The sequence below is a fragment of the Lepus europaeus genome, chromosome 3 (genome assembly GCF_033115175.1).
Source record: "Lepus europaeus isolate LE1 chromosome 3, mLepTim1.pri, whole genome shotgun sequence".
NCBI classification, from domain to species: domain Eukaryota; kingdom Metazoa; phylum Chordata; class Mammalia; order Lagomorpha; family Leporidae; genus Lepus; species Lepus europaeus.
This window is the reverse complement of record NC_084829.1, coordinates 7,151,871-7,169,124: the sequence shown is the minus strand read 5'-3', so window position 1 is coordinate 7,169,124 and position 17,254 is coordinate 7,151,871. Positions and strand designations below refer to the sequence as shown.

Genomic DNA, 17,254 nt, shown 5'->3' with positions numbered 1-17,254 from the left:
CAATGGGTCAAAGAAATCCATGCGAACTTACAGAACACACATAGAAATGAGTGGGAAAGAAGACACAACATAGAAAAACCTACAGGATGCAGCTACAACAATGCTTAAAGGGAAACATATGCCCCTAAGGGCCTGTCTGTATTAAAAAAGAAGTTGTCAATCATTAACTATCTTACAACCTCAGAAAAAGAAGAGCAAATCAAGACTACAGCAAGCAGAAAGGGAAATGTGTAAAGCAGAATGAAATATGGAATAGAAAAAATAAAAGAGAAACATCAGTAATACCAAGCAACAGTTCTTTGAAAATATCAACAAAGTTGTCCAATGTACAGACGACTAACCAAGGGGAAAACAAGATCCGAATCACTAGAACCAGGAACGAGGACATGACTACCAACTTCACGGCATACAAAGAACCACAAGCGGATGCAGCCAACTCCACTGGCTTAGACGGAGTGGACACAATTCCCAGAAGGCGGGCATCCAGCAGTCTTCCCAGAGACTAAACTGTATCAAAAATCTACCCAAAAAGAGAGGCCCAGAGGTTTCACTGGTGAATTCCACGGAACATTTAAAGGAGATGTAATATCAACTCTGCAAAAACAGTGCAGGAGGGAGTGCTTCCCAGATCTTTCTATGAAGTCCGTGTATTTCTGATACAGAAACGGCTCCCTACTAAGAAATGCTACATGCCTGAAAGGATTAACATATTTGCCCCGACCAACTGAATAAAACACAAGGTATACATGGACTGAAACATCACACAGCACCTCATAAATAAATACGCATAATTTTAATATGTGCATTAACATTGCTTTAGAAGATTTCTTAAACAATTAAATTGAGTCAGAAGAGGAAAAACATACCCATGGTGAGGTATCGCCTCCCAACTGTGAAGTGGCTGCTATCAAAAAAGACAGAGGGTGTCAGTGAGGCTGCGGGGGAAATGGATTGGCCGTGCACCATCGTGGGACTGTCGGTGAGTGCAGGTGTTACGGAGCACTGGCACAGAAATCCTCAGAATAGCAAAAATAGCACCACCACCAGATGACCCCGCACTCCCAACCACCAGGCATTTATCCAAAGGGAACGAAACTAGGATCTCAAAGAGGTTCCCGCACTCTGCCATTCATAGCCAACATATGAAAACGAGCTAAATATTCACACATTGACCAAGAATGAAAATGGGATATGCGTAAAAGAGACCAAAAAAACACAAGAAAACTATAGACCCACATCTCTTAAGAATACAGACATAAAATCTTTAACAAAATGGTAGCAAGTCAAAGTTATGAACATGAAAATGCCTGTAACTACGACCTAGAGGTCTTATCCCAGGATTAAAGTCAGTTCAACATCCAGAGAAGAACAGAACAGAATAGAAAGAAAAACCACCGGACACAGATGCAAAAAGTGAGTGCAGAAAATGAAATCCAAACCTTCTCATGACACTCAGGAAACCAGCCATAGCATCAGACTTCCTCAAACTGATAAAAGGCGTTTCTGAAAAACGCCCGACTCACATCATGCTGACTGGGGACAAACTGAATGCCTTCTCCTAAGACCAGAAATAAGACAAGCATATCCACAGTCCTCACTTCCAGCCAGGTCCAGTGAGCAAGACAGAGAAATACACAGCACCTAGCCCAGAAAGGGAAAAAGCAAACATCTCTGCTCATAGATGCTGGGATGCTACACACGGAAGTCCTCAAGAACACACTCAACAACTACTAGAACGAACAAGCAGGTCAGTCAGGGCACAGCAAACAGATCCACATGGAAGTTTACTGTTTGAGGATGCTTCAAAAAGGCCACGGAATAGAAATCACAGGTAGGTTGATCTTGGTGTACAACTTTTTTTTTTTTTTTTTTTTTTTTTTTTTTTTGACAAGCAGAGTTAGAGAGAGAGAGAGAGAGAGAGAGAAAGGTCTTCCTTTTTCCGTTGGTTCACCCCCCAAATGGCCACTACAGCCAGTGCTGTGCCGATCCGAAGCCAGGAGCCAGGTGCTTCCTCCTGGTCTCCCATGCGGGTGCAGGGCCCAAGCACTTGGGCCATCCTCCACTGCCCTCCCGGGCCACAGCAGAGAGCTGGACTGGAAGAGGAGCAACCGGGACAGAACCAGCACCCCAACCGGGACTAGAACCTGGGGTGCTGGCGCCACAGGCAGAGGATTAGCCTAATGAGCCACGGCGCTGGCCTTTTTTTTTTTTTTTTTTTTTTAAAGATTCATGTATTTATTTATCTGAAAGGCAGAGATGGGGGGGGGGGGTAAATCTCCCATCTGCTGGTTCACTCCCAAATGGCTGCAACAGGCTGAGGCTGGGCCAATCTGAAGCCAAGAGCTTCTTCCTGGTGTCTCACTTGGGTGGCAGGGACCCAAAGACTTGGGCCATCTTCCACTACTGTCTCAGGTGCATTAGCAGGGAGCTGGATTAGTGGAGCAGCCGAGACTCGAACCAGTGCCCATATGGGGTGCCAGCACTTTAGACAGAGGCTTAACCTACTATGCCACAGCACTGGCCCTTGGTGCAAAACTTCTGAAAGCCAGGCATTCACTGGGTCACCAAAATGGAAAATGTGTACTATGAAGAAATATGCGTGGGCTTCTAAATTTTTGCACCCAAAAAACTATCTTTATTCCACTTTTATTAAAAAGAAAAAATTAATTATTTCAAAGGTAGGGTTACAAGAGGGGGGAGGGAGAGCACGCGCGCGTGAGCGAGTGCGAGAAAGCACTTCCATCCACTGGTTTACTCCCCAAATGGCTACAACTGCTAGAGACTGGCTGATCTGAAGCCAGTAAGTGCAGGGGCCCAAGCATTTGGCCTATCCTCCACTACTTTCCCAGGCACATTAGCAGGGAGGCAGATCAGAAGTAGAGCAGCTAGGACTTGAATCAGTGTCCACATGGGATGCCGTTGTCACGGCAGAGGCCTTTACCTGCTATGCCACAGCGCCAGCCCTTTGATTCCATTCTTCTATACACAATTTGAAATACCCTTGAATCTATCTATATACTTATGATGAACAACTGAAAAATGAGAAAACAATTCCACACCAGGAATAAAATAGGAATAAATAACAAAGTAAATATAAAACATTTACTCAGAAAACTGTAAGACATTGTTGAAAGAAATCTAGAAAAGCCTAAATAAATGGAAAAACGTTCTGTAACTGGATTGAAAAACTAATGTTCAGACAGCAATACCCTCAAATTGAGCTGCAGATTGAATGCACTCCCTATAATTACCCCAGCTGCTTTTTCTGCAGAAATTGACAATCTGATCCTAATGTTCACATGAAAAGCAAGCAACCAGCAAAGCCAACACAACTGTGGAAAAGATAAAGGTTGAAGACTCAGGCTTCTTCATTCCAAAATTCATCAAAAAGCTGCAGTAATCAAGACAAGGTGGTATCAGTTTTCTCTTTTTTCAAGATTTAATTTTTATTTATTTGAAAGGCACAGATACAGAAAGAAGAGGAGAGACAGAAAGAGAGAGAAAGAGAGAGAGAGAGAGAGAGAGAGAGAAATCTTCCATCCAGTGGTTCACTTCCCACATGGCTGCTGCAACAGCAGGGGCTGGGCAAGGCCGAAGCTAGGAGCTCAGAGCCTCCTCCAGGTCTCCCACTTGGGTGCAGGGGCCCAAGGATTGAGGCCACACTTCACTGCCTTCCCAGGTGCATTAGCAGGGAGCTGGACTGGAAGTGGAGCAGCCAGGTCTTGAACCGGTGCCCATATGGAATGCCAGCATCACAGGCAGAGGCTTAACCTACTGTGCCTCAGCACCCCAGTGGTACCAGTCTTAGGCCAGATATTCACATCAATGGAGCAGGAGAAACGAACCCTTACCTTTAGAGTCAAATGACTTTCGACCAGTGTGGCAAGACATTTCAATGGGGAAAGAAAATTTTCAGGAAATAGGGCAAAAGCCTCATGTGAATCCCTCCCTTATAGGATACACAGGCATCAAGTCAAAATGGATCATAAGCTATGAAACCCAGGAGACCCCACGCACACTTCCTTGGGTGGTTGCTAGGAAAGAACAGAAGTGACAGTGCCGGCAAGGATGTGGAGAAACTGGAACCTTCGCACACTGCTGGTGAGATCCACAGTGGTGCAGCCACATGGGAACACAGGCGGGCGGTTCCTTAAAACACTGAACATGGAGTTCCTGCAGGAGTGAGCTATTCCACTCCCCGGTGTCACCAAGACAAATGCAGCCGCAGGTCACTCAAGACATCGTACGGCAGCATTATTCCTAGCAGCCAAACAACACGAACAACCCAACCGTCTATGCACTCAGAACGAAAAGTGCACAGCCATGCAACAGGCTAATAGTGGACAAAAAGAGAAATTAAAGCCCATTGAACTGTACACTTCTCACGGGTGAAATGTGTGGTGCATGGACTGTATCTCAATAAAAACATGAAGAAATGAAATGCATGCCAAGTGTAGCCAGGGCTGCAGGGCCGCAGTGAGGGCTATCTGGGTAAGCCACTGGCAGGACACCAGGGCGACAGTGAGGTGTGTCTGATACGTGCATCTGTTCAGCCACACACACGGTCTCCATGTTGTGAGCCACTGGGCTAGGACTGGCGACGTCTCACGGTGATCAGAGCAGTGTGGCGAGGGCCAGGACAGCCTGGAGGGGTCTCACCACTATGTGGGAGCCGTGCAGGGAGCTCCCCTGGGCGGGGGCGCTGGGGAAGGTGGGGAATACCCCAAGCAGGGAGCAGGCAACACCTTTTGGACCATACTTAGAGGACAGAGAATACGGAAAAAGCCAGGAGTTTTTCAGGAAGTGAGGACAGAAGGAGAAAACCTGAACAGAGGAAAAAGGACGCCAACAGGAAATCATGGTGGTTTAAAAACAATACAAAACAGGCCGGTGCCGTGGCTCACTTGGTTAATCCTCCACCTGCGGCGCCCGGTTGGGGCGCCGGATTCTGTTCCGGTTGCTCATCTTGCAGTCCAGCTCTCTATTGTTGCCCGGGAAGGCAGTGGAGGATGTCCCAGGTCCTTGGGCCCTGCACCAACATGGGAGACCAGGAGAAAGCACCTGGCTCCTGGCTTCAGATCAGCGCAGTGCGCCGGCCACAGCGCACCAGCCATAGCGGCCATTTGGGGGGTTAACCAACGGAAGCAAGACCTTTCTCTCTGTCTCTAATTCTGCCTGTCAAAAAAAAAAAAAAAACAAAAGCCAAAACAAAGACAAAGTGACACTGGGGGCGGTGCTGGGGTTCAGCAAATTAAACCGCCGCCTGCAGTGTCAGCATCCAATATGGGCACCAGTTCCAGTCCCTGCTGCTCCTCTTCCAATCCACCTCCTTGCTTATGACCTGGGAAAGCAGTGGAAGATGGCCCAAGTCCTTGGGCCACTGCACCTGCCATGTAGGAGAGGTGGATAAAGTTTCTGACTTTGGCCTGGGCCTGGTCCAGCCCTGGCTGCTGCGACCATTTGGGGAGTGAACCAGTAGATGGAAGATCTGTCTCTCCCTCTAATTCTGGCTTCAAATAAATAAATAAATCTTAAAAAAAAAAAATAGTGACACTATTCACTTTCTTTCTTTTTCTTTTTTCTTTTCTTTTTTTTTTTTTACAGGCAGAGTGGATAGTGAGAGAGAGAGACAGAGAGAACGGTCTTCCTTTTTGCCGTTGGTTCACCCTCTAATGGCTGCTGCGGCCGGCGCATCGTGCTGATCCGAAGCCAGGAGCCAGGTGCTTCTCCTGGTCTCCCATGGGGTGCAAGGCCCAAGGACTTGGGCCATCCTCCACTGCCTTCCCGGGCCATAGCAGAGAGCTGGCCTGGAAGAGGGGCAACCGGGATAGAATCCAGAGCCCCAACCAGGACTAGAACCCGGTGTGTGGGCGCCGCAAGGTGGAGGATTAGCCTGTTAAGCCACGGCACTGGCCAACTATTCACTTTCTTTTTAACACCCAAACACACCCCTAACAAAGAAATTAGGGGCAAAGAGAAGGACCCATCAGGACTGAAATTTATATGAAGGAAAAAAAAGCAAAACAATTTATTAGAATTCTTTAATAAAATATTCCTACCTTTCATGAGTCATGTTCTACCTCATTTTTAGAAGTTGAGACTGAGAAATCTACGGCGTTTAAATTACTGCAGCGTAACTTAGAAATGCAAATAGTAATAATAATGATAGATACGGCTTACTGAGTATTATATGGCCAGAACTGTTCACTGTCTCCTAATCCAAAAGTAGACAGTATTTTTAAAAAATCTTACTTTGGGGCCGGCATTGTAGCATAGCAGGTTAAGCCGTGACCTGTGACACCGGCATCCCAGTTGAGCAATGGTTTGTATCCTGGCTGCTCCACTTCCAATCCAGCTCCCTGCTATGGCCTGGCAAAGCAGCGGAAGATGCCTCAAGTGCTTGAGCCCCTGCTCCCACGTGGGAGACCTGGAGGAAGCTCCTGGGTTCTGGCTTTGGCCTGGCCCAGCCCTGGTCATTGCCATTTAGGGAGTGAACCAGCAGACACAAGATCCCTCTCTCTCTGTCTCTCCTCTCTCATGTAACTCTATCTTCTAATAAATAAATCTTTAAAAAAAATTCACTTTAAAGACGAGGAAGCTGATGTACAAAGAGGTGAAATGACTTGCCCCAGGTGGAAATTCACAAGAGGCAGCTGAAAGCTGAATTCAGAGGCCCACTTCTCAAGTCCATTTTGCACCACAGCTGTGTGCCCCAAGTGTACCATCAGAGGTGCACAAAACGACTCCAGATGGAACAAAGTGGGCCCGTCTGACAATTTATCCATCACCAATAAATTTCACGACAGGGTCACATTTCGGCCAAGGATGGATTTCCTAGATGATGGTGGTCCCCCAAAATGACAGTGGAATTGAAAAATGCCTGTCATCCAGAGATGCCATAGCCACTGTGGTGCCGGCACTGCTCACGGGCCTGCGGCACTGCTCACGGGCCTGCGGCACTGCTGGTGTAAACCCAGGGTGACAATAACCGATGGCGGTACGGGTTACCTGTCCCCCACGGGATTTACCGTGATCCACGGCGTGCTCCTGGCTGACTGGGAAGGAGCGTGCTGCGTGACGCAGGCAGCAGCCGCCTCTTGCTGGTGGTTACAGAGTCCCCTGACCGCACCACGGCCCCGTCCACCAGCCGACCTGCACCATCCCGGTTATTACGGGAACTCTTAGGATGCTCGGCCAACGACGCAATCCCCTACCGACGCATTTCTCAGCGTGTGTCCCCGTTGTTACGTGACACGTGACTATCATTACATGAAAGCTTTTGTTTGAGATAAACACATAAAAACCATCACCCAAATTTTTAAAAGAAGACAATCATGACCGGGAAGGAATATAGGAAAATAAAAACAGCCTGATTTGCTGAGGTGATCTTTTGAGTAATTTTTTTCACCCTCTTGAAAACTCTAGCAAGTGTAGGGACCAGCGCTGTGGCGCAGCGAGTTAAGCCTCCTGCTGCAGTGCCCATATCTCACAGGAATGCCAGTTCAAGTCCCGGCTGTTCCACTTCTGATCCAGCTCCCTGCTAATGGCCTGGGAAAGCTGCTGAGCATGGCCCGAGTGCCTGGGCCCCTGCACCCACATGGCAGACGTAGATGAAGTTCCTGGCTCCTGGCTTTGGCCTGGCCATTGCAGCCATCTAGGGAGGGAACCAGCAGATGGAAGATTCATATTCTCTCACTCTCTCTCTCTGTCACTCTGCCTTTCAAAATAGAGAAAATAAATCTTAAGAAGGAATTCCCTGACTTTGCCAGATTTTCTTTTTCTTCATCGTCTCCTCTCTTAGCTTGGAGCGCCAGACCACTTCCACTGCATGAAAAGCCCCGACATTTGTTTTGAGGCAAATGCCCACAGGGCATCTGGTAGGCATATGCAAAGAAGTGCTTAAACAGCAGGGCTATAGGAATGCCACGCGAGTGGATCCCATCTCTGGCACCCAAAGAAAGACACCAACCAGCAGAGGGGAACAGCTGTGTTTCATCCTGAAGACCCCAAAGGGCCACACACCCAGCCTGAGCTCTTGTGTCTCCCAGGACGAGACACCTCTGAGTCCCTGGACATGACACAGACAGGCAAACAAGCTACCTCCGGCTTTGAGAGAGGGGGACAGGCTCAAGAACTCTGTGGACCCTGAGGCAAGCCCTCTGATAGCCAGGCGGCCGCTGGACCCTCCGTCCGCCTCCGGGTGCCTGCCTGCCAGCCAGCTGCCCGGGCCAAGGACGCCACACCCACCTGTGCATGTTCCCGTTGGTGGTGAAAGACTGGCCACACACAGTGCACTTGTAAGGCCTCTCGCCGGAGTGGACCAGCATGTGGCGATCCAGGGAGCTGGCCGAGCTCAGCGACTTCCCGCAGATGCTGCATGAGTGGTCGGCTCCTCCAGTGTCCGTGTTGTGCTGTGGGAAGCAATTCAGCAGTGGTCACTCGAGGAGGGCAGGCCCGGCGCTTTGCAAACGAGGTCTGCAGCTTCCCTGCAGACCAGGGAAGCTTCTCATGAGGTTTTTTTTTTCCCCCTGTTTCATTATAAGTATCTTCCCAAAGGGCCCAAGTCCACCAAGAACACAGGCAAAATGAGTGTTTTGTAAGATCTTCCTCCATCCCCGTGTTCCGGTTGTGAAATGCCTCCATGGCGAGGCTCACAGAGGCACAGCGACGGGGCAGGTGCCTCTCTGCATTGCACAGATCAGCCAACCACATATATTAACGCCTCTGAGCAGCACGCAACTACGAGGCAAGTACAGGAAGCAGGGTCCTCGCATGGGGAGTCGACGTCCGCTCCGCAGGTCTGATGACTCAGGCCTGCTGGCAGAGAAGAGGGAACTGAAACCTGCACCCAGCAGAGGGTTTTGGCCTGTGAATATGGGAAGAGGGGACGCCTCCATCCAAGGTCAGGCTCCCGTGGGTACTGAGGAGTATGCTGCGATCTTAATAGCTGGGGTTCTACGCTCATGCATGTTTTACCATAAATCAGCCTCCGCAGGAGAGGGCGAAGGATACATCTTATAACACAGAAGGCCAGAAGCACTCCCTGCTTCAGGACCTACGTTAACAGCAGAGCAAAGGTCAGGGGTGGACACCTACAATCTCACGTGTTGCAAGGAGATTTAGTTCCCACTGGAGAGCCACACACCACGTAGTCTTCCGCTCACACAGGTGGCCAGGGAACTAGACGCTTGCTACATTCTGGAAAGAAGTTCTGTATTGACCCAGACTACGACTATGCCCACACTGCTCCCTGGCATTATTAAGATATCCAGTGTGGGCTGGCACAGCCACAGTTCACCCGTCGGAACCCTCTGTGAAGGCAGGGTCATTTCACACACAAAGGCAGCAGCCAACCTGACGGATGTGCATAGTCAACTGATGCTGAGTAGTGCAGATCTTCTCACACAGGGGGCAGTTGTAGGAAGACTTCTCCTCTTTCGTTTCCTGAAAAGAGATGAAAAGGGAAGATGAACTTCAGATCACAGGAATCAACTGTCTTCTATTTCCGTGATGAGCCCCGAGTCTTAGACAGTTGAGAGCCCCAGTCTATGGCCATGCAGGTTTGACGCTGGGCAGGACGCCCTCCTGTCTACCTCAGCTTCCTCGTGGGCAAGATGCGAAACGTCATAGCACCTACCAGACCGTGCTGTGATGCAGGCTGAGTTAACCAACACAGGTAAGAGCACTGGATCAGTGCACAGGACAGAGTAAGTGCTCAATAAACGGTGTTCTGCCCGTGCAGGAACCACCAACTTCGTCACTGGAGATCAAGTCACGGCTCAGCCAGGACAGGAACACATCTGTCCCCAGGTCCACCTCGGGCTCGAGGGACTATTTTCTACAGGGTCTTGAGGTCCCCAGGAACACAGGAGAAGTAACGATGTTCCTGGGAGCCCCCAGCAAAGCAGGGCTGCTTTGCTCACGGCCAGCACCTGCTACACACTGCTCATAAGCCAGGGTGAGACAGCAGGGTGGGTAGGGCTTGGGGTAAAGATGCCCATGTCCCACACAGAGCACCTGGGCTCAACTCCTGGCTCTAACCCCCAACTCCAGCTTCCTACCAGTGCAGACCCCCCCTCTCCTAGGGATTCAGCATGGGGATGCTCAGGGACTAGGATCAGCAGGTTTTCAAACATGAGCAGATCCTCGGGGAGCCTTTGGAATCGTACATGTCTAGTCTGGATTCTTACAAGGCTTTTCAGAATGGGGGGGGGGAGGGCTACAGAGCGTGAACCCCAGAAATCCGTGTCTCATAAGCTCCCCAGAAGAAGCTGCCGCTCACAGGCACCCAGGTTTGGGGACGGCAAGGTCCCGAGTTCCTGGAGCTCTCGCGCAGTGTGCAGTCAGAATGCTCACTGTGGCAAGTCCCAGGCCCAAGAAGCCAGAGAGTGGTTGCAGAAGATGCCTGGGCTCCTACCTGGGAGCCCCCGGGGGCCGGGGAGGGCCGGGAACCCTGGCCACAGACGTCTTTCAACAGAACTGACTTTACGAGCACTTGTGCTCATTCGCACGAGTTTCTGTTCCTGGCAAGTAACAGCAATTACTGAGCACTTACTATGTGCTAAATTCTGTGTATTTAGATAGGTCAAGGTTTTCCCCACTGCCACGGTTACGGATCCCGTTTTCTGGACAAAGAAACCAGGTTCCAGCCAGCAAGAAATCTACCCCAAATCAGAGAACCATTCAGTAGCAGACTCAGGATTAAAACTCCAGCCAGGTGCCCAGGAGCCCAATAACCTAAACCACGATGCTATATAAAGTTCAACCCAAAAAAGGATTCAACCCCCAGGCACAGAAAGGAAACACACTTGTGGTTGCTCATGAGAGATGATGAAAATAAAAATCACCCTGAAGACCATAAAAACAAATGGCACCATAAGCCAGATGGGTGGAGTGAACACAGAATGATGTCTGCTTTGTAGCTGCCTCCTCGTCTCTCCTCTCTCTCCTCTGTGGGACTGGCTCTCAGAAGCAGGCAGGCCACACATCTGCTTACTCTTGAGTTTTCAAAAATGAAGAAAGTGAATTCTAATGAGGTACAACACTCCAGAGACAGTTGGGGGGGGGGAAAAGATCCCTACACACTGAGAATCCTCAGAAGGGTAAAGGGTGTGGGTGGGGGAGGGTCACGTGGCCCAGGCCCAGTTCTACAACCACAGGCAGAGAAGGGCAGCCAAGGACCTGCACTGCGGGAAACAAAGCAGCAGCAATGTCAGGACCCAGTAATAACAAGGACGTCCCACGGCCAGCCAGACTACAAGGTAAAACCAAGAAGTCCAACCCCTGGACACTTCTGTTCAATTATAAATTAGCAATGATAAATATTTTTTAAAAATTTGTTTTTTAAGGCCAGACTCACTCGTAGGTTATAAATACAGGCTACGAGATCAAGTCCACAAACGGCCTGCCTCTCGATGAGAGACTTGTTTTCAAGAAGCCACAGTGAGTTCACCTGGAAGTACACACAAGACCCTGTGGCCGCTGGGGGTAGGGGCCTTGGCACTGGCTTTGGAGTGGGTCCTGGATGGACAGGCACACCTGTGCTGAGGCTGGCCACAGGACTTTGGGAACCACACCACAGCGCAGGTGCACAAAACCCCAGGTGCTCTGGGAGCAGGGCTGCCCGCCGAGCAAGGACAGCCCCTCCTGGCCTCTCATCGGTGGGGCTGGAAGAGGCCCCGTGGAACCGTGAACCGGTCACTGCGGCTGTGCTGGTGGAAGGAGCAGGCTTCCTGGGCTGAGATAAAATTAGCAGCTAATGTGATAACTAGCCATTCCACAATGAAGCGATCCGGCAGCCCTGGCAGCATCGGCCCTGGCTAATCTGTCCTGGAACTCTGTACTCTCTGACGGGCTTTGCCCAGGCCCTCGCAGTGCCTCCCTGTCAGCTCACAGGTGAGGGGGCCCCGACCTTCCCTGCGCTGTCCTAGACGATGCAGGCATCTACCAGGCTTCCTCAGGCTCGGAGCTCCCGATCCCTGCAGCAGGAGTGGATGAGACGTGGCCCAGGCACACCTGCCCACCTGCTTCCTCACCCTGCAGAGGTGCCCTCCACCCAGCAGGCAGGGGCAGGACGGGGCTGTGGGCAGCCTGCACGGTCCCCAACCACCATCTCTGATCAACCGGGAAGGGGCCGGGGCCTGGACTGGAGCCAACCCTCTGCTATTTAAGGGAAAGCTTTCTTCCCTTCCGCTCATTCCCGGCAGAGAAGGGCGAGGAGGACCCTCTTGTGGTTCCCACTCGGCCTGGCAAGTATCGGCACCTGGCACGGGGGCCGGCTGAGGTCGGAGCTGGGCAGACAGCAGGGAAGGGGGATGGATGGGGTGGATGGGTGGATGGAGGGATGGGCGGTGGACAGTGACGCGAGAGCGGAAGTACACCTTTTCTTCCCACAGCTAGTGCTCCATCTCGACTCGGGCCACAGCCGCAGAGGCTGAGCGTGTTCTTGGACACCCACAGGAAGAGGCAGGCAGAGAGAGGGAAGAGAGAAAGAGAGAGAACGGTATCAGTGCTCCAGCCCCAAGACTCCTCCGGGCTCTGCAAGACCTGAGCCTTGAGCAAGATGTACACTCCCGCATGGCCGGCACCCCTTGTCCCAGAGGGTAAGCTGTATCAGAAGGCTTCGTTAAGGATGTAAGAATTGGTAGAAAACCATCACCGATGTGTCCAGGCAATTCCGTACAGGCACAGTCTCCGTTTACCAGGAACAGATACAGTTACTTCACAAAAGCCCAACAGGACTGCTTTCTTGTCCATCCCTCCCTGGGACCGGGTCAAGCCCAGAAGTCCACTCCTCATCCAAGGCTTGAGATAACCCCACTCAATCAGGTACACCAGAAATGACACACGAGGAAGTCAACTCGTACCCTACAGATCTGGAAGAAACAGGAATCATTCGCCCTCTGCCTCCCTCTTCAACCTGCCTGTGCCTCCTCAAGGGAGGAGCAGCTTTTCCAGAGCACCTCATCGTCCACTACTGACAAGTTCCATCAGCGTCTGCCCTTCCTCCCAACCTTTGCCCACCGCCAACTCTCTCCCACATCCCCCTGGTCCCAGGCCCACTGGACATTCCAGATGACTAAACAGCATCTTAAGTGGAATAATCCAGAGCTAAATTCCACGTGTTTTCAAGGGCGGAAAACTGAGCGGCTGTCCCAGCTCAAGCAGTTCTTACTGGCTACCTAATTTGAATAAAAATAAACAAGGGGCCGGCACTGTGGCACAGTGGGTTAACACCCTGGCCTAAAGCGCCGGCATCCCATATGGGTACCGGTACCCCGGCTGCTCCACTTCTTGTCCAGCTCTCTGCTATGGCCCGGGAAAGCAGTAGAAGATGGCCCAACTCCTTGGGCCCCTGCACCCACGTGGGAGACCTGGAATAAGCTTCTGGCTCCTGGCTTTCGGATCGGCACAGCTCCGGCCGCTGCGGCCATCTGGGGAGTGAACCATCGGATGGAAGACCTCTCTCTCTCTCTCTCTTTCTCTCTCTCTCTCTGCCTCTCCTCTCTCTGTGTAACTCTGACTTTCAAATAAAGAAATAAATCTTAAAAAAAAAAAATAAACAAGTAATCAAGGAGGTGGCATTGAAAACCCAGGCCACCAGCCATGTGAATAGGAAACAAACCACACCACGGCACAGGTATCAGTCAGGAGCCTGCCAGGGACCAAGAATAAGGGCGCTCTCTCTGACGCTTCTGCTGCCAACAAGCACATCTCCTCCATGGGAGGGAACTGATGCGGCTCAGAGACATCCGCCCCCGAGAAGCGACGTGGGCCTCGGGTGTGGCCCAGACGCTCACTGAACCCACAGGCATCACCATCCCACACACAGACACCTACCTGGTTCCTTCTGCCGATCCGATTTGGTCCCGGAGGCTTTGCAGGGGACTTGACGCCCTGGGGGCTGGCGCCATTCTCCGCGACTTTCCCTACGCTCATCACCGCTGACATCATGGTGTTGATGGAAGACAGATCTGAACCTTCCAGGCCAACGGGCGACCTCGACGTCATTGGGACAGGGGATTAAGCTTCTAAGAAGCCTCTGCCATAGAACTGAAAACCGGAAACCGTGGTTGTGATCCCAGAGACGTTCAGGCTTCGGTCTCAGCCAGGTGCTGGCCAGGCTTACTCTAACTCTTTCCTTCCCCAGGGCAAGCCCACATTTCATATCCGGACCCATCTAAGCGTTCATCTAAATCAAGTCTTGGCACACCAAAGACTCATCACGGACCCTGCTTCCTTTCTGAGGGTCTGTGAGTCTGAAGTCAGGGTCTCTGCCTTCCCTAACCTTTGCAAGGGAGCTGCCATGGAGCCAGCAGCTTCCTAACCACCTGTGCACAGGTGCTGCTACCTCGATGCTCCAGAGGTAAAAGCCAACACAAGTGATGCAGGCTGTGTGTAGCCACTGGTGCAGCACAGCGCTCTCAACGTGGAGTCCAAGCTTTCTAAGAGGCCAAAGCCAACGCTGTCAGAATGACAACCACGTTTCAAAGTGACAAGAGACCAAAACCTGGCTCCTTAACATGTCCAAGTAGGTAAGAGACCTACGCCCCCAGGAAATGGAGAGAAACCCACCCCCACGGCCGGTTACCTCCATTTTCCGCCCCGACTGACACACTAGGAAATGCTCTCTGCTATAGCTATCGTCGAGTGGAGTAGGAAATGAGTATGCGCCTGCTTCTCTTCGTATTTACTCGTGGACGCTGCAAGGGAGACAAGGGTAAAAAGATTCAGCCCACGTCCTTCATTTAGAGAGGAAAACAATGACACGTTTGCTGCGACCCCAGATCTGATCAGGAAAATGCACCGAGCGCCAGCGAGAGTCGACGTGTCACTAAGAAATGCTCGCCAGCCTTCCCTGATGTCCCCTCCGGTGCTGCCATGGCCACCCCCACAGCTCGGGGTGTGCGGACTCCACATTTGTTCCCTACTGTGTCCCCATTCCCCACAAGGACTCTCAGAGCCTGCCCCTGGGCCCACCTCATCTGCTACCCAGAAAGTGACCCAAGATACTCAGTAACGGCTCAGAGACCAGGCAGTGTAAGGTGAGACTGGCAGGGAAACACGTCAGCACGCCCTCCCCCAGGGCTGCTCCTAAACTCCTCCCATGCCCCTCAGCAACCAGAAATCACTCTGACTGCTGACCCAGCATGGCGGCCGCCGCCTGCATCCAGAGGTGATGTCTAGCCCGTAAGTCTCACGGCACACCTGACGTCCTGACACTTACAACAAAAATACCCAGAAATTGGACAGTCACCAAATTCCTGGAAATCCCCACCCCTTCCTGGAAAACCCCACCCAAAGCACCCACTCCTCTTCCAGTGCCTCCAGTTCACCGACAAGGATGAGCCGGGACCGTGTGGCGTGCCGCTCACTCTCAGGTGAGTACCACCACTTTGCTAGTGAATCGAACTCTCTTCTAGCCTTTACCTGCGTCTCAGCTTCTGACTCTTCTGTGCACTGCAGACAAGAGCCTGGGTCCCACAGCACACAGCCCATCCGCCCTGCCACTCCCTGCCCTGCCACTCCCCGCCCTGCCAGCCACACGGCCTGAATATCCCATCATGTACATGGGACACAGCTGTTAACGGACCGCCAATAGACCCCACCCGCCTACACAGCCACCTAAGACATCTCGGCTCTAAAGAGGAGGCTCAGAAATGACGGGAAACAACATGACTCCTTGTGGTTTCCCCCTGTAGCTTCTGAGATGGGACCTAGGATAGTACAAGAGCGGCACCCAGGACTGGCCCAGGCACGCACTTCCACCAGCACAGTAGAGGGGCCAGGAGACAGGGGCGTACTGCCCAGCTCAGGGGTCCCGGGCTAAAATCCCACCAGGAGGGCCAAAGGCAATCTTGTCTTTTTTTTTTAATCAAGAGACAAAAAAGATTGTACCTTCCTTGCTGCTCTGTACGGTTTCAATGTGTCCTCCAGAAAGTCAGGTGCTACAAACTCAATCCCCAAATTGGTAGTTTATGGTGTTTGGGGGCAGGGCCCTCGGGAGGTCCTCAGGAGTAAATGAGGTGACAAGGAGGGACCCCACTATGGCCTTAGGGGGTTACCCAGGAGCCCAGCTGCCAGGGCCATGCTCCTGAACTTACAGAGCCTCTGTTATTTGTACATTACATGGCCCGGGTTTTCAGACACACAGAAAGCGGGGTGGGCCATCCATGCCCAGACATCCCAAGGATACAGTTTCCCCAGGCCAGGTACAGCGATGCTGCAGGATCCAGCCTATCTACCCCAGCCATCCCGTAAGGGGAAGAAATCCAAACCTGTCTTCCCTGAAGTTCTCCCATGGCAGCAGCCCACTCGAATCGTTATTAGAGATGTTCTGAAACCTCCCGTTTTCAGCTGTCTCTGGAAGTTAATTTGGGGGGCCGGTGTTGTGGCATAGTGGACAAAGCTGCTGCCTCCCATATGGGCACCAGGTCAATACCCAGCTGCTCCTCTTCCGATCCAGCTCCCTGCTAGTGCACCTGGGGAAGGCAGTGGAAGGAGACCTAGAAGCAGCTCTGAGCTCTTGGCTTTGGTCTAGTCCAGCCTTGGCCATTGTGGCCATTTGAGGAATGAACTAGTGGATGGAAGAGGTCTCTCTGTCTCCCCCTCTCTCTCTGTAACTCTGCCTTTCAAATAAATAAAATTTTTTTAAAAAATTTAAAAAGAGTTTATTTGAATGGTTTCTCTTTAGGGGAAAAAATGAAGTCTTAAGTGCATTTATTCAAATGTGTATATACACCCTAATTTTTTGTCACTAACAAGATATCATACAGTTCCGTGCAATTATGAATTTGATTTACAAATGGATATGTTCAGCACTTTTATGTCTATCTCCCCCATAACTCCAACAGAAAATGTTAAAAACAGAAAATGATAACAACTGACTAGAGCTTACCCTCACTGTAATCATGTCAGTACAGAGAAAATACACCTTGCTAACAGTCTAAGGGTTTGGACGATGGTTTCGCTTTCGTCCTCCATGTAGAAAGGAAAAATATGACGCATTCACTCAAATGTAACAGCAGACGAGAGCAAACACTTTTGGGACTAAACATAAAATCGTAAGTTACAAAAAAATATCTCCTAATTCTATTTTTGAGTAAAGAATAAAAGTAGAAAGGAGGGAAATATTCAATAGGCAAACTGACAAAAATATATTAACGAAAGAGAGCCACATGGTTGGAAAGAATTTTTTTCACTGTCATTTTGATACGGAAGACACATTCTTGCAAACTAAGTGGCTTAAATATAG

The 17,254-nt window shown here is 50.9% G+C and overlaps 1 protein-coding gene across 5 annotated transcripts in view; it reads right to left on the bottom strand.

Moving 5' to 3' along the window:
• RREB1 (ras responsive element binding protein 1) overlaps positions 1–17,254 on the bottom strand; it is a 135,331-nt gene that overhangs the window by 57,375 nt on the left and 60,702 nt on the right. For all 5 annotated transcript variants that reach the window (XM_062184305.1, XM_062184335.1, XM_062184329.1 and 2 more), the window contains 4 exons: positions 14,591–14,702; positions 13,840–14,052; positions 9,355–9,444; positions 8,248–8,411 (listed from right to left, as the gene is read on the bottom strand). In XM_062184305.1, coding sequence (XP_062040289.1) covers positions 8,248–8,411; positions 9,355–9,444; positions 13,840–14,010 — 425 coding nt within the window. In that variant the 5' untranslated portion in view covers positions 14,011–14,052; positions 14,591–14,702. The remainder of the gene's footprint in view (positions 1–8,247; positions 8,412–9,354; positions 9,445–13,839; positions 14,053–14,590; positions 14,703–17,254) is intronic.